The sequence below is a fragment of the Pelophylax lessonae genome (assembly GCF_965119305.1).
Source record: "Pelophylax lessonae genome assembly, chromosome: 12".
Lineage (NCBI taxonomy): Eukaryota > Metazoa > Chordata > Amphibia > Anura > Ranidae > Pelophylax > Pelophylax lessonae.
In genome coordinates, this window is record NC_138779.1 from 194,605,511 (window position 1) to 194,620,443 (window position 14,933).

The 14,933-nt window shown below is 43.5% G+C and overlaps 1 protein-coding gene across 1 annotated transcript in view; it reads right to left on the minus strand.

Moving 5' to 3' along the window:
- Positions 1–847: 847 nt before the first annotated feature.
- Positions 848–14,933, minus strand: part of RABAC1 (Rab acceptor 1) — a gene marked incomplete at its 5' end in the record, with an annotated part of 30,899 nt that continues 16,813 nt past the window's right edge. The window contains 3 exons of the mRNA XM_082273514.1: positions 848–1,160; positions 6,984–7,085; positions 9,171–9,268. Coding sequence (XP_082129640.1) covers positions 1,075–1,160; positions 6,984–7,085; positions 9,171–9,268 — 286 coding nt within the window. The 3' untranslated portion in view covers positions 848–1,074. The remainder of the gene's footprint in view (positions 1,161–6,983; positions 7,086–9,170; positions 9,269–14,933) is intronic.

Genomic DNA, 14,933 nt, shown 5'->3' on the forward strand with positions numbered 1-14,933 from the left:
CAGCCGATAACATCATCGGCGCATGCGCTCTGAAGAAACGGCTGCCTGTGCCGTTTCTTCAGAGCCCTGTGCCGTGACTGGCGGCGCATGCGTGGGAGTGACGTCACGTGGCTCCGGCCAGTAATACAGCCGGAGTCCGCAGACCCGGAAAGGAAGATGGGCAAAGAAGGATGTGGCCGCCAGCGGGGACAACGTGGGCTTTGTTTGCAGGTAAGAGTCACATAATGTGCTAGTATGCGATGTATACTAGAACATTATGCTTTTACTTTGCAGGGGGAAAAAAAAAGGAAGAGTTTACTTCCTCTTCAAGTGATTTTTCTCATTCGTGTAAACCAATACATTCTAAAGGAGAGCTTGTGGAAAATAACAAACCTACTGGCTGGATTACAAGAGCAAGCTTAAAAAGAAAACTAATGAAACCATCACATCTAAGAATTGGTAAGCTGCTATATAATAAATGTTTGCTTTTGGGTTTACAGCATGAAACGCGTGTTATTGAGGGTCCATTCACACTAGCGCGACTTGTCAGGCGACTTGGTCGCCTGACAAGTTGCGGTCGGTCGCTCGCCATTGATTAGCACAGGACCCGTTCTAATAGGAGCGACACAAATCACTCCGACTTAGAAAAAGGGTCCTGTACTACTTTGGGGCGACCTGGAGGCGACTTGCATCGATATGAAGTCCCTGCAAGTCGCGCCGAGGTCGCCCCAGCAAGTCATGTCGCGCCAGTGTGAATGGACCCTGAAGGTTTGCATTATACTTGAACATTTTATCAATCTCAATCTAGAAAAAAATGATTTGTCTGCTATACTTTTCTGCAGTGCTTTTCTTTGTCCCACCAGAAGAACGCATCTATATCGCTATTCTACACCGTGTACATGAATATTTGGCAGTTGTTGATCAAGCAGTTCCTGGTCTTATTTCAGATACTGTGCAATGGCTGCTGCAAAGTGCATGTCAGGGACGAGAGGGGTTGAATTCGGGGAAGAGGGAGGAAAGGGATGACGTAATATGGCAAGATATGAAGAGAACAGTCCAACTGCGCCCCCCCACGAAGTCCCAAGGGACAGCTTGTTAGACTGATTCCATCTGCAGCTCCTCAACGTCCCCCTCAATCGCATGGAAGGAAGCATGAGAGCCGATGGTGACAAGTGTGGCACCTGCGCAGACAATATAAAAAGAGAGAGAAAACAAGAAAGAACATCTTTTAATCAACACAAGGATAAAAATTGAACAGGCAGTGCTCAGAAAAGTAAAGGTGTGTTCTGGTCTTTCTGGCCCTGAGGAAGCCGCGTGCGAAACGCGTCGGCTTGCTGGGGACCCTTAGGCTCTGTTCACATGTAGGCGTTTTGGGGGCGTTTTTCTGCTCTAGGATCAGCTCTCAAAACGCCCAACAAGAAAAATCCTATTCATTTCAATGGCCCCTGTTCACATCTGAGCGCTTTGACGCCGTGAGCAAAACGCCCAAAGCTCAAAAAAGTACATGAGCTTCTTTTTGGGCAGATTACAGGCGTTTTCCATTGGTTTCTATTCAATCTAAAAACGCCTGCACAAAAAACCCCTGAAAAAAGCCCATAAAAACGCCTGTAATAGCAACGCCAAGATGTGAACGTAGCCTTAGATTGTGCTCCATCTGAGACCCTAACATCATCCTCTGATACAGGCTATCAGCTTTCCCTTGTTGGGAAGTATTTCTACAATGCGACTCTATAAGTTTGTTATTTTTAATTGTGTTTTGACATAGGTAACCGTTCCTATGCATTGTTTTAAGACCCCGTTCACACTGGGGCGACCCGACTTTCGGTGGCGACCTATGAAGTCGCGGTGCGCAGCTCGCACCGCGACCTCGGAGCGGCCGGCACGGACTTCATATCATTGAAGTCAATGCAGGTCGCTCCAGGTCGCCCCAAAGAAGCTCCGGACTCTTTTTATAAGTCGGAGCGACTTGTGTCGCTCCTATTAGAACGGGTCCGCAGCTACTCTATGGCAGGCGACCTACGGCGACCTGTCAGGCGACCAGGTCGCCCCAGTGTGAACGGGGTCTAAATATCTATAATAAAACTACATTTTAGTTTATCTTGTGTTGTTGTTTGATCCTTCTCCTCCCATTGGCCCATAAAGCCCCATCTTTTCTTTATTGTGGTATGTCATTACTCAGGGGTATGGGCCCCCTTACACTGTATTTTTGAGCCCTCAGAAAAGTAAAGATGGTATATAGAAAAAAATCTGCGCTAAGGATGTATATAGCTGGCTATATATAATCCCGTGGTGGGTAAATAATAGAAATGGTATGAAGGGGTAGGTGAGTGGCGCTGCCTGGTGATCCAAAAGACTGGGTGATTGGTATTAAATAATAAGTACACAATTAGTGGTAAAAATTTAATACAAGTGTCCTCATGTAATAAATATCTAATAGCAACCTCATAAATAATAAATATGTAGTGATAAACAACTTTCTGTATTTAGCTCAATGACACATAAATTAAAGTGACCAATGTGCATACAACCTTGGCAAAGGAATCTCACCCCAAACTAATTCCATCGTAGACTTTTGATCATCATGGTTTCTGGATTTTGCACTATACCACTTTTTTTTTTATATATTTTTATATATATTTTCATACATGTGTATGCGGACTTCTATGGATATTTTTGGTATTAGCACTGAGTCCCCTTTAGAAGTGTCTTTTTTCCTGGATTATTGAATCATTTGCACTGAGTCACTTTACACTAGTCACTTTTTTTTAGTTTTTTTTCACTGTCATATTGATTTAATATATTATAAATATAGAATATTTAATCATTTTTTTTTGATGATAGATATTTATTACATGAGGACACTTGTATTCAATTTTTACCACTAATTGTGTACTTATTATTTAATACCAATGACCCAGACTTTTGGATCACCAGGCAGCGCCACTCACCTCCCCCTTCATACCAGAAAAGTAAAGATGTTTGGAGCTTTTTATGAGACTCCTTTTTTTTTTTTCTTGAAAGTGTATGTTAGGGCAAAAAAAAAAAAAACATATGCAGTACATCTCTGCAATACACACACATTTTCACACATTATATTTCTTTACAGGCTTTGCAAGTACAGAAAAATACCTGTTGATCTGCCAGAAATACACTCCGCTCTTAAGCACTGTTATGGGCTGACAACACACAGCAATTTTTATGGACTAGGTGATGTCAGCCCTGCCCAGTTTTCTCTTGCCAAGCTACTCAAACTCACCTACTCTCCCATCTCCTCTACATACGTATAAAGTGGTTCTAAAGGCTCAAGGATTTTTTTTTTTTTTTGCCTTAATGCATTAGCAGCGCTGTGTGTGTGAATGGGCAGAGCAGAGCGGAGGAAAGTGTGCACAAGACAGCTCTGACTTTCTGGCAGGATCAACAGTTTTTTTTTTGCATTTATCAAACAAATATAGAAAACAATTAATGTTATAATTAACAGACCAGAAAAGAGCAAACATGGGGAGTCCATTGTTAGGGATTTTACATGCACTTTAAGTTCTTGGTGACCCAATATCATTGATACTTAAGAGAACAAATTTAGCATGCGTCATGAACCCTCCAATTTGCTTACCTAAAATGATATATATATATATATATATATATATATATATATATATATATATATATATATATATATATATATATATATATCTATATCTATATCTATCTATCGCTCTCTCTCTCGCTATATATATATATATATATGTGTAAATAAATTATATATATATATATATATATATATATACACATAAACATATACCATGTACACACACACACACATTATATTGTTAAAAGTATTGGGAACCTGCCTTTACACACGCATGAACTTTAATGGTATCCCAGTCTTAGTCCGTAGGGTTCAATATTGAGTTGGCCCACCCTTTGCAGCTATAACAGCTTCAACTCTTCTGGGAAGGCTGTCCACAAGGTTTAGGAGTGTGTCTATGGGAATGTTTCACCATTCTTCCAGAAGCTATTTGTGCATTGTGATGGCTCCTTCCTGTTCCAACATGACTGCACACCAGTGCACAAAGCAAGATCCATAAAGACACGGATGAGCGAGTTTGGGGTGGAGGAAATTGACTGGCCTGCACAAAGTCCTGACATCAACCCGATAAAACACCTTTGGGATGAATTAATGCAGAGACTGCGAGCCAAACCTTTTCGTTCAACATCAGTGCCTGACTCCACAAATGCGCTTCTGGAAGAATAGTTAAACATTCCCATAGACACACTCCTAAACCTTGTGGACAGCCTTCCCAGAAGAGTTGAAGCTGTTATAGCTGCAAAGGGTGGGCCAACTCAATATTGAACCTCACAAACTAAGACTGGGATGCCATTACCGTTCACGTGCGTGTAAAGAAAGGTGTCCCAATACTTTTGACAATATAGCGTATGTATGTATGTATATATATATATATATATATATATAACAGACGTGTCAAAATTGAATAAAAATATAAATTTTTACTCTTTTCCAATTTTTTACATTTATTATTTTCATTTAATTGTTAATAGTGCAACTTTATCTGACAATTACACTTTTAAATAAATGACACTGCTAATCCCATTACATCCTGAAGGTGGTAGTGTTCATCTGCAGGCTGAATGTTTAAAGTGTATGTAAACTTTTATTGGAGAAATAGGACTACTTTCCACTGTCCTTGACAATGGACAAACTTTATTTTATTTCGATAAAGAGTAGAATTATTATTATATTACTAAATACCCGGTGATCCTGCCCTACCCTTGTATATGAACCCTTTCCTGTTTGTTGCTAACCACGCTAAGCATGGAAGCAGATCCATGCTAGCATGGTAAGTTTGTTTTTCTGCTTCTTCCCTGGGACAAACAGGACGTCGTTCTTATTTACACTGTGATCAGCTGTGATTGGACACAACTGATTACATGGTAAAGAGCCTACGCCATAGGCTCTTTACCGTGATCAGAGGTGCCGTGACACACCGCACCATGGATCTCACCACGAATGACTTAGCAATGGCAGGTTCCATGTTACCGTGACAAAAAAAAGCTTAAAAGAAACCTGTCCTGTAACAATTGCTCCTTTTGGAAAAATGCACATGCCTAGCTGATATAGTAATCCTCTGGCTTCAACATTTCAGAGTCATTGACTTGCTAACCATGTAGTAACTTTGCGTGATACATATTTGTTTCAGGTCGGTGACCCAAGGAATTGCAGAATGGTTCATTTTTATCCCAAAAGCCAAGGTCAGCAAATGTAGGCAAAGTTTGTCATAAAAACCCCCTATGTGTGCCACTCTGAGAGTAGATTAACCACTTGCCTACTGGGCACTTTCACCCCCTTCCTGCCCAGGCCAATTTTCAGCTTTCAGCGCTCTGACGCTTTGAATGACAATTGCGTGGTCATGCTACACTAATAGAGCTTTCTTTTGGTAGTATTTAATCACCTCTGGTTTTTTATTTCTTACAAAAAAAAAAAAAAAGACAGAAAATTTTGAAAAAAAAAAAAAGTTTTTCTTATTTTCTGCGAGTAAATTTTGAAAATAAATACATTTTTCTCCTTCACTGATGTGCGCTGATGAGGCGGCACTGATGGGCACGGATAGGCTGCACTGATGGGCACTGATGAGGAGGTACTAATATGCCACACTGATGAGCACTGAGAGGTGGCACTGCTGGGCACTGAGAGGCGGCACTGACGGGCACTGATGGGTGGCACTGAGGAGCACTGATGGGCGGCACTGAGGAGCACTGATGGGCGGCACCATCAGTGCCCACACTCAGTGCCCATAGTGCTGCTAATCAGTGCCCAGATGAGCAGGAACTGATGGGCACTGACTGGCAGCACTATGGGCACTTATTGTATTTTATTTACCTCTTGTGTAATCAGGGCACTGGTGATCAGTGCCCTGATTACATTTTTCTGTGTCCCCTAACCGCTGATCGGCTCTGCTCTTCCTCACACGCAGTCTCTGTGTGAGGAAGGAGAGCTGGCAATGAGAGATGATCTCATATGTTTACATTTGAGATCATCTCTCATTGGATGTTCCGATCACGTGGTAAATGGCCGCTGTGATTGGCCATTCACCACGATCTGTGATTGGCTGTGTCCAAGGGACACGGCCGACACAGATTTTCCCCGATGCGCGCTCGCGGGAGCGTGCGGGGAGCCTGTCACTGTTTAAAGACGGCCTCCCGGAAATTAGAGCCCGCGCTGTAGCCGTCTTTCGGCTATAGCGCAGGCGGGAAGAAGTTAGACTAATCCCGTCTACCCAGAATATCCTTAAAAGAGCCCCCCCCCCCCCCCAAAAAAAAATGAAAAAAGTCAGCAGCTACAAATACTGTAGCTGCTTACTTTTAATATTAGGATGCTTGCCTGTCCAAGGTTCCTGCAATGTCGGCACCCAAACCCGATTTTCAGATCGGCTCTCGGGTGTTGCCGCCGCCATTCAAGGTAAGGGAAACCGGCAGTGAAGCCTTTTGGGTTCACAGCCAGATCACTACTGCGCATGCGCTCCAGTTTTAAAAATCTCCCCCAATGACTCAACAGAAGAGAGGCAATTGGCTTGGTCGTGAACTCGGACACCCAGCAATAAAGTGAAGCTAGCTTCAAAAAAGGCACATAGAGGAGGCTTTTTGACTAACAAAGGGAACACTAGAGGTCTTATGACCGCTTTTGGACATAGAATAATCACTGAGGCTGGGTTCACACTATTGCGAATAGGATGCAGGTTTCCCCGAATCCAATTCGCATTACAGGAGACTGTGTCCGGCACTCAATAGAGCTGGTTTACATAACTCAGTGTTGGCTGCGGAATGGCTTGCGGAAAAGTCCTGTGCATCTTCTGATCCGTTTCAGGTCCGAATTCAGTCAAAAATTTTGACCTGAAACAGTGCACGGGGACACACCGGACCCCCTGCTGCGAGCCACTCCAATTTTTTAAATTTATTTTTATTGTTTTTATGATAGCAGAAATTCTTACCCAGCACCCAGAAAACAGCAGCTCCGGCACCTGCGAGCCAGAAGAAGGGGAAAGAGACAGCCCCAGCCAGGCCATACTGATTGGCCGTACTCAATTCCCGACCTGTAATGAGAGGATAGTTACTGCAGGATCTATCAGTCTAAAGTAAAATGATACATAAAAGGACAGCTAATAAAATATATATACACTATGTTTAGAAATGTCCATACAGTTTACATAAAAGACAAGCAAATGTCTCCTGCGCTCAAATGTTGCGTAAAAACCAATTAAACGATGGCTGAACTGTTGGCATCTAGAATCTTGTTGCCCTCTCAGGATGATTGGTATCCACATAAACTGAAAGCCTAAAAGACAAGAGAAGGGCGCACCGACCTAGTGCAATACCGCAAAACATTTATTGGAAAATCATAAAAACCACTCCATGGCTCTAAGGAAGAGGGTTCTCCCTCAAAGCGCGTAAGCCCTATCCATATGGACGCCTTCAAGTTCTCTTGTTGTAATTAAGTGTGTTGTTCCTTTGGTCTTTGGATACCCGAAGGAATCCTCTGTTTTTATGCTTATACCTAGCATACTCGTGAGTATAATGTATGGCGTGGTTTTTATGATTTTTCAATACATTTTTTACGGTATTGCACTAGGTCGGTGCGTCCTTCTCTAGTCTTTTATGCATACAGTTTACATGACAAGGTTGTCTGCTGTGTAGCCATATACAAATCAGAAGTCCTTTTCTTTTCAAGGGAATCTAAACTCTTTTTTAAAAAGAGACCAATTCCTTATCCCATGCAGGGAAAAGTAAAAAGGACAGTTGCCTCTGACTCTCACAATGCTCGGTGTGGCCACTCGGACAGGGGAAAGAAAACCCTTGGTAAGTTGCAAACTGACTTGTGGAAGCCTAAAAGAACTCCTTCCTTGCCTCCATGTGAGAGCTCTGCAGGCACTCAATAGGACACCTCAGCTCTGTACATTTTATAAATTAACCTGTAAAATGCATGTACATTGTGGGATAATCACTGTGGTGTCCGGCAGATAAAAGGCATTCACTATCCCGGGTGTAACGGAACTGTGATTCACACTGTGTTTGTGGGCTTCCGTCAGTATACGGCTTCCTCCAGTCTTGAACATAGATATCAGATATTCTAGCTGCCCCCCATACAAAACTAGATGGTAGTTAGCTTGTAGAGAACTGGAACCTTTATTTGAACAAACTCACACTGAATATATACAGGATTGACATCCCCCTCCTGATCAGATTACCCCACCAGGTCAGGTGTCTGATTACATTATCATATGCAGATGAAATTGTATACAGAAATATAATTAACCTGAACTAATTATCTAACGAACAACCAACACAAACAGTATTCTATTTTTCTACCAGTAACTAATAGATGACAGTGATTCAATATACCTGAGCTAATTAACTAGCAGGCTGCTGTCCTCAAGCTCCTGAATTACAATACACATTATCATAAGTGTAAACACAGAGCCCACAATAGATAACAGGTGAGTAAATCAGCATATTCAACAATGTCTGGAAGACAGGTGGTTGAGCTGATGATATTAGCATCTGCTATGAGTCTTACTGTCTTGGGGAGACATGGACTTGAATCCAAAGTAACATTACTCCAAGGGCCCCACATATAGTGTCTGTCTTTCATTACCAGTGACGGTGAATACCATCACATATCTTCCCCCCCCCCCAAAGGTAGACTAACCAGGTACCAGACCTCCAATCAGTTTGTGTCCGAGTTAGTCAGATAACAAGTCCCAAAGAGTCAATCCACCCTGGCAGCCTCCTTGACAAAGTTCCACATATTTTGTAAGTTTGTCCCGGCAGGGCACATAGAGCTCTCATAGCCGATCAGTCTGAGGAAGTCTGGTTTGGGCAGGCCAGACTGGGCTTCTTGGTCACCCTTTGTCCCTAATAGACACAGGGTGACTTACATATAAGAGGGGCCTAGGTATTTCCCAACCTGTCTAAGGTAAGCTGTTCCACAGGCCCCCCAACCAAAGTGACCCCCGTCCCACTGGGTTACTATAATGTGCTGTAATTGATAAAAAACAATGTACAAAATCCTGGGTGGAATTAGAGTATAATTATTTTGTCAGCTTATAAATTATTTGCACGCAGCAGGCATTCTGAACATAACCTGACAGATCTGCTTTGGAAGACACAGCACAACTTACCAAACAGAACCATCTTGGACTGGAGGGTTTTCAGGTAAACAATGTAACAGGCTCCAAAGAAAACTGCCAGGGCAATGAGCAGCATTGGGCTGGTGATGCTGTGAATGAGAGCAAAAGGTTAGTTAGTACTGTACTTGGGGGCTAATGGAGTGCAGTGGTAAGATCACTTCTGCTGTTGTTCCTCCCTCCTGCCTCTAACACGGAGAAATACTTCATAGAAGATACTGCAGGAGGAGTCTAACGCATTCAATATCCAACAGGAAGAATGAGACTTAAGTCTGTAGAATGCGGTCCACTCTTTGGAGCTTCATCTTGTAATTTAAAGTGATTTTAAAGTTTGTTTTTGATAAAATAAAAAAAGATGTTATACTTACTAGCCTGCTCCCTCCTCACAGGATTTGACTGACAGCATCAAGAGCTTATCTCCTCTCCTGCTGCTCTCAGAGTCTGAGACTGAGAGAGTAGCAGTACTGCAGCCAGGGACAGTGCTGGATCGTGAGGACTCAGGTAAGTTAGTGTTTTAGGGATGGGGGGGGGGGGGGGGGTAGGTATTGGAAGTTTTTTACCTTAATGCAGAGAATGCATTAAAAAAAAAAAAAAACTTTTGAGTTTAGAACCACTTTAATCCAGATCTACAAAAAATATATATATTTTTCCATGCACTGTGGCCTTAAAGTGACACTGTCACTGGAAAAAAATCTGGGAGGCATTATTCTGTTCCTCCCGTAATGTAACAACTTTAGAAAAACTCCTTCAAAAAGTTGTCCCTGTGGTACTTTACTCCAGCAAGAATTGCTAAATGCCTCCCTACCTACCCTTCTACACGTTTCAGGGAATGCTCTGACCCAGGAGACATGAAGCATATATGGTGGACATGCCCTAAGGTCAAATGCCTGTGGATAAGGGTCTATTACAGGTCTATACCAGTGATGGTGAACCTTGGAACCCCAGATGTTTTGGAACCACATTTCCCATGATGCTCACGCTCTCTGCAGTGTAGTTGAGCATAATGTGAAATGAAGTTCCCCAACCTCTGGGGTGCCAAGGTTCGCCATCACTGGTCTATACCATAGTTAATTCGGTGTTAGATATAAATTTACGAAAAGACCCTTGGGAGGCGCTCCTACACAAACCAATAAAAGGCGATACCAAGCGAGAGCGTACTCTTGTGAACCATATATTTTTGGTCACCAAACAGATGATTGCAAAAGCATGGAAGACGTTGATTTTCAACTTCGACGAGGTGCACAGTACCCTGGTGAAAAAGAAACTGACGGCGATATTACGTATCTGGAAGCCCTGGCTGGATTACGTCCCATCAACGCAACCACCTACTCGCTTCCTAGAACTGCAATCTAGTACGACGTGTTCACATACCCATAGTGAGCCTCTGGGACAGAGACGGCCTCCTCCAACCCCCCAACCCCAGGCCCCCCTTTTATTTTCTCTCTTCTTCCCCTCTTCTTTTTCTCTAATCTTTCTCTTCTGACTCTTTCCACTTCAGTACTGCCTTTTTGCCCATAAGTAAGATTGTTACCTCTTTTTGATCCCATAGATCAGTGTTACTCAACCTTTTTTCAGTCAAGGCGCCCTTTAAAATTATAGACAATCTCAAGGCACCTCATTCTAAAATGTAAAAAACTATTCTAATAGCTTCATAATGCAGCAACATAGACACGTAGGACACCCAACGTTAGAGGTAATTTATTCTTTCAAAGCAAATACACTTTGCACACTGGTACTGACTAGTATTCCAATGTTTCTCTTCTCCCTCAATTTCTCTCCATCAGCTAATGTCACCCCAGTGCTGAGGGAGAGGGGCACAGGAGGGTCAATAAGGATGCTGTGGAGGCAACAGACATCCTCCTTAATAACTGAAAAAAATGGGAGATTTGGGACTTTAAATGAGAGACATTGCAAGGCTGGTTGGACAAAAGATAGAAACATTTATTGATACATACATACATGAATGGTACCGTAGGATACAGAATGATGAAATAATAAAGAAGACGGGTAAGTAGTCCCCAAATCCCAGTACATCTCAATCAACAAGGCAGAGATTCCAGAAGGTAAAAAATATATAATGATACACATCATGACATCATGAGACTCTACGCGTTTCGTGGATTTGTGTATGCCACTTCTTCAGGAGTAGATGTGTGATATGTATCTAAAAAAATAAATGGATATGAGAAAATTGCAACTATGATGATGAAGGGAACTGGAAAGGCGAAAGGGGGAGGGACACAGCCCCCAGAAAATTCCAAACTTACATAGGAGTTCTCATAGCACCAGCACTGGATGTGAAGACACGACCAAAGTCCCAAATCTCCCATTTTTTTCTTCTAAACGAATAGGGATGGAGTTGCACGATACAAGGCCCCTTCGTGCATCTCACTCAAAGTCCCAAACCTTTCCCCTTTGCTCTTGCTATGCAATATAGGGATGGAGAGACATTGCTCTGGCCGATTGGTTGATAAAACAGTCATTATGTTACCGCATGTGATGGCCTACATACCCCAGCCCCACATGATGTTCCACATATTTCCCATAGACAGTTTGGGGTTTGTGTATACTCTTTTTTACAATTTATAACCAGATTGTACATACAGCACAATAATGGTACTTTTATCATCATGATTTAATTTTCAGGTTTCCAACCATCCATTATAGTGCACCTGGACATGCACTGTTCGTTTTTGACTGACCGCACAATGTCTCACCTGGGAGCTGCGATGCGCAACGGGTGTCCTCCTTCTCTCCCCCCGCCCTCCTGATGTGGGGTGGTTGGTGGGCGGTCCCGCTGCGCATCGGCGCCACGTCCTGCGCCAACGTTTGGCGTCATTTTGGCGCCAATCGTTGACGGCTGGATGTCCATCACAGTGTACAATAGGTGGCCCATGGGACAGTGTTGCTAATGTCTCCTCCGCTCCCGCGGCTTCCTTACTATGTTACACCGACGTGACGCTGGGAACACAGTGATTGGAGGCGGCTTGTGATGTTCTGGGCACTGTGTGGTCTGAGTTCTGGGATCAACACTTCCTTTAGTAACTTGCCTTTTGTCTTTCACTACGGTTATGCCCCACTGGTTATTTTCCCTGGGGATACCTGGACTCTGGTTCACTCCAGGTCCCACATTCTCATATAACATTTTTCTCCTCCCCCCCCCCCCACCTTTCTTTTCTGGTTTCTCAAATCATGTGTGGCTCATGATTTCTCCACAAGGGTCTTCATTGACTCTCCTTGGATTGGGCTAGACTTCTCTATTCTATCTCTTATAAACCACATTCTCCCTCATCACCCACCTCATTTTTTCATTTCATATGCACTTGTTTGAAAGCAACATCATGTTGTTTTTTATTTATATGCACTTTATATATTTTATATACCTCATCATTATTAGGTATTATGATGCCGCTACTGCCAACACTCCTGAATCACCCAGACTCACCACATATGTGGCATCTCACCCTGCCTGCCTGCCCTGTGTCCCCTCAGCTCCCATGGGAGGCACCCATGGTCGTGTCTTCACATCCAGTGCTGGTGCTATGAGAACTCCTATGTAAGTTTGGAATTTTCTGGGGGCTGTGTCCCTCCCCCTTTCCCCTTTCCAGTTCCCTTCATCATCATAGTTGCAATTTTCTCATATCCATTTATTTTTTTAGATACATATCACACATCTACTCCTGAAGAAGTGGCATACATAAATCCATGAAACGCGTAGAGTCTTATGATGTCATGATGTGTATCATTATATATTTTTTACCTTCTGGAATCTCTGCCTTGTTGATTGAGATGTACTGGGATTTGGGGACTACTTACCCGTCTTCTTTATTATTTCATCATTCTGTATCCTACGGTACCATTCATGTATGTATGTATCAATAAATGTTTCTATCTTTTGTCCAACCAGCCTTGCAATGTCTCTCATTTAAAGTCCCAAATCTCCCATTTTTTTTTCTAAACAAATAGGGATGGAGTTGCACGATACAAGGCCCCTTCGTGCATCTCACTCAAAGTCCCAAACCTTTCCCCTTTGCTCTTCCTTAATAACTGATGTTATCATTGGTTGTTAGGATGCCAGTGTCTAGAAAGTCGTAATGCTGCATAATGAAAACCTGTGGCTTTGTGTAACTAAAAGGCATGCTTCATCCAACTGCTGTGTGCATAGACGATGAGAGACTGCACTCCAACTTGAAATTATGAACGATTAATTGGTCAAAGTAACAGACAAATAAATTTAGAGACAGGAACAAGGTTAACGCGTTTCACGGAATGGGATCTGCTTAGTCATTCATCCAACTGCTGGCTTGTATACAATTTTTATACATTTTTAGGCATTTGGCAAAGGCCCCCCTGAAGAAACCTCAAGGCACCCCAGGCTGCCATAGATGACTGTACAGCTCTTGCAAGCTCCTGGGCCCCCAGTTGAAGGGCCTTTTTCGGAAACAAAGCGCTTCACAATTCCAGGCAGGGCTCTGATAAATGATCATTTAACAATTCAATGTTGCTTTGATCAATTGTCTTTCATTTCTACATCATTGTTTAATGCTCAATGTCTGCGGAGGGAAACTCCTTTTGAACTTGTTCACGTTTTCGCATAGTATTTTTGGCTGGATGTAACTGTCTACTTTTCTTATCATTTCTAATAAAATTCAAGTGAAGTAAAGAGACTCTGTCACTGTCCACATGCAAGGGAAAGTAATTGTGTCTCTGCAAGTTCTGAAACAGGAAGCTTACACAAGAATCAGACTCAAGGTGTGGAGGTAGCATAGGAAAGGTATTTATGAAGGGAGGTGGCACTTACCGTATATACTCGAGTATAAGCTGACTTTTTCAGCATGTTTTTTTATGCTAAAAAAGCCCCCCTCGGCTTATACCCGAGTCATGGTCTCACTTCCCTGGGCATGCGCCGCCGCCGCTCGGGAAAGCCCATACACGTTCGGCTATTCCCAGGCAGATGGCGCATGAGGGGTGACATGTTGCCGCCATTTTTAAATGTAAGGCGGAAAGGTAAGTGAGACTCCTCCGCAGCCCCTGCATCTCCTCAGGAGATGCAGTGCTGTGGGCATGGTACAGGAGATTGTCCTGTACCATGTCCGCAGCACTGCATCTCCTGTACCATCTGTGCCATGCCTGCGTACCATCTCCTGTGCCATGCCTGTACCATCTCCTGTGCCATGCCCACAGCCCTGCATCTCCTGTACCATGCCCGCAGCACTGCATCTCCTGTACCATGCCCGCAGCACTGCATCTCCTGTACCATACCTGTACCATCTGTGCCATGCCTGTACCACCTGCTGTGCCATGCCCACAGCCCTGCATCTCCTGTACCATGCCTGCAGCACTGCATCTCCTGTGCCATGCCTATACCATCTCCTGTACCATGCCCACAGCCCTGCATCTCCTGTACCATGCCCGCAGCACTGCATCTCCTGTACCATGCCCGTACCATCTGTGCCATGCCTGTACCGTCTCCTGTGCCATGCCCACAGCCCTGCCTCTCCTGTACCATGCCTGCAGCACTGCATCTCCTGTACCATGCCTGTACCATCTCCTGTACCATGCCCACAGCCCTGCATCTCCTGTACCATGTCTGCAGCCCCTGCACCATGCCCGCAGCCCCTGTTTTGGGTCTCGTGATGGTCCAGTTGGATCCAGTAGCTGCTGCATTTTCCACCCTAGGTTTATACTCGAGTCAATACGTTTTTCCATTTTTTTGTGGTAAAATTAGGTGCCTCAGCTTATATTCGGGTCGGCTTA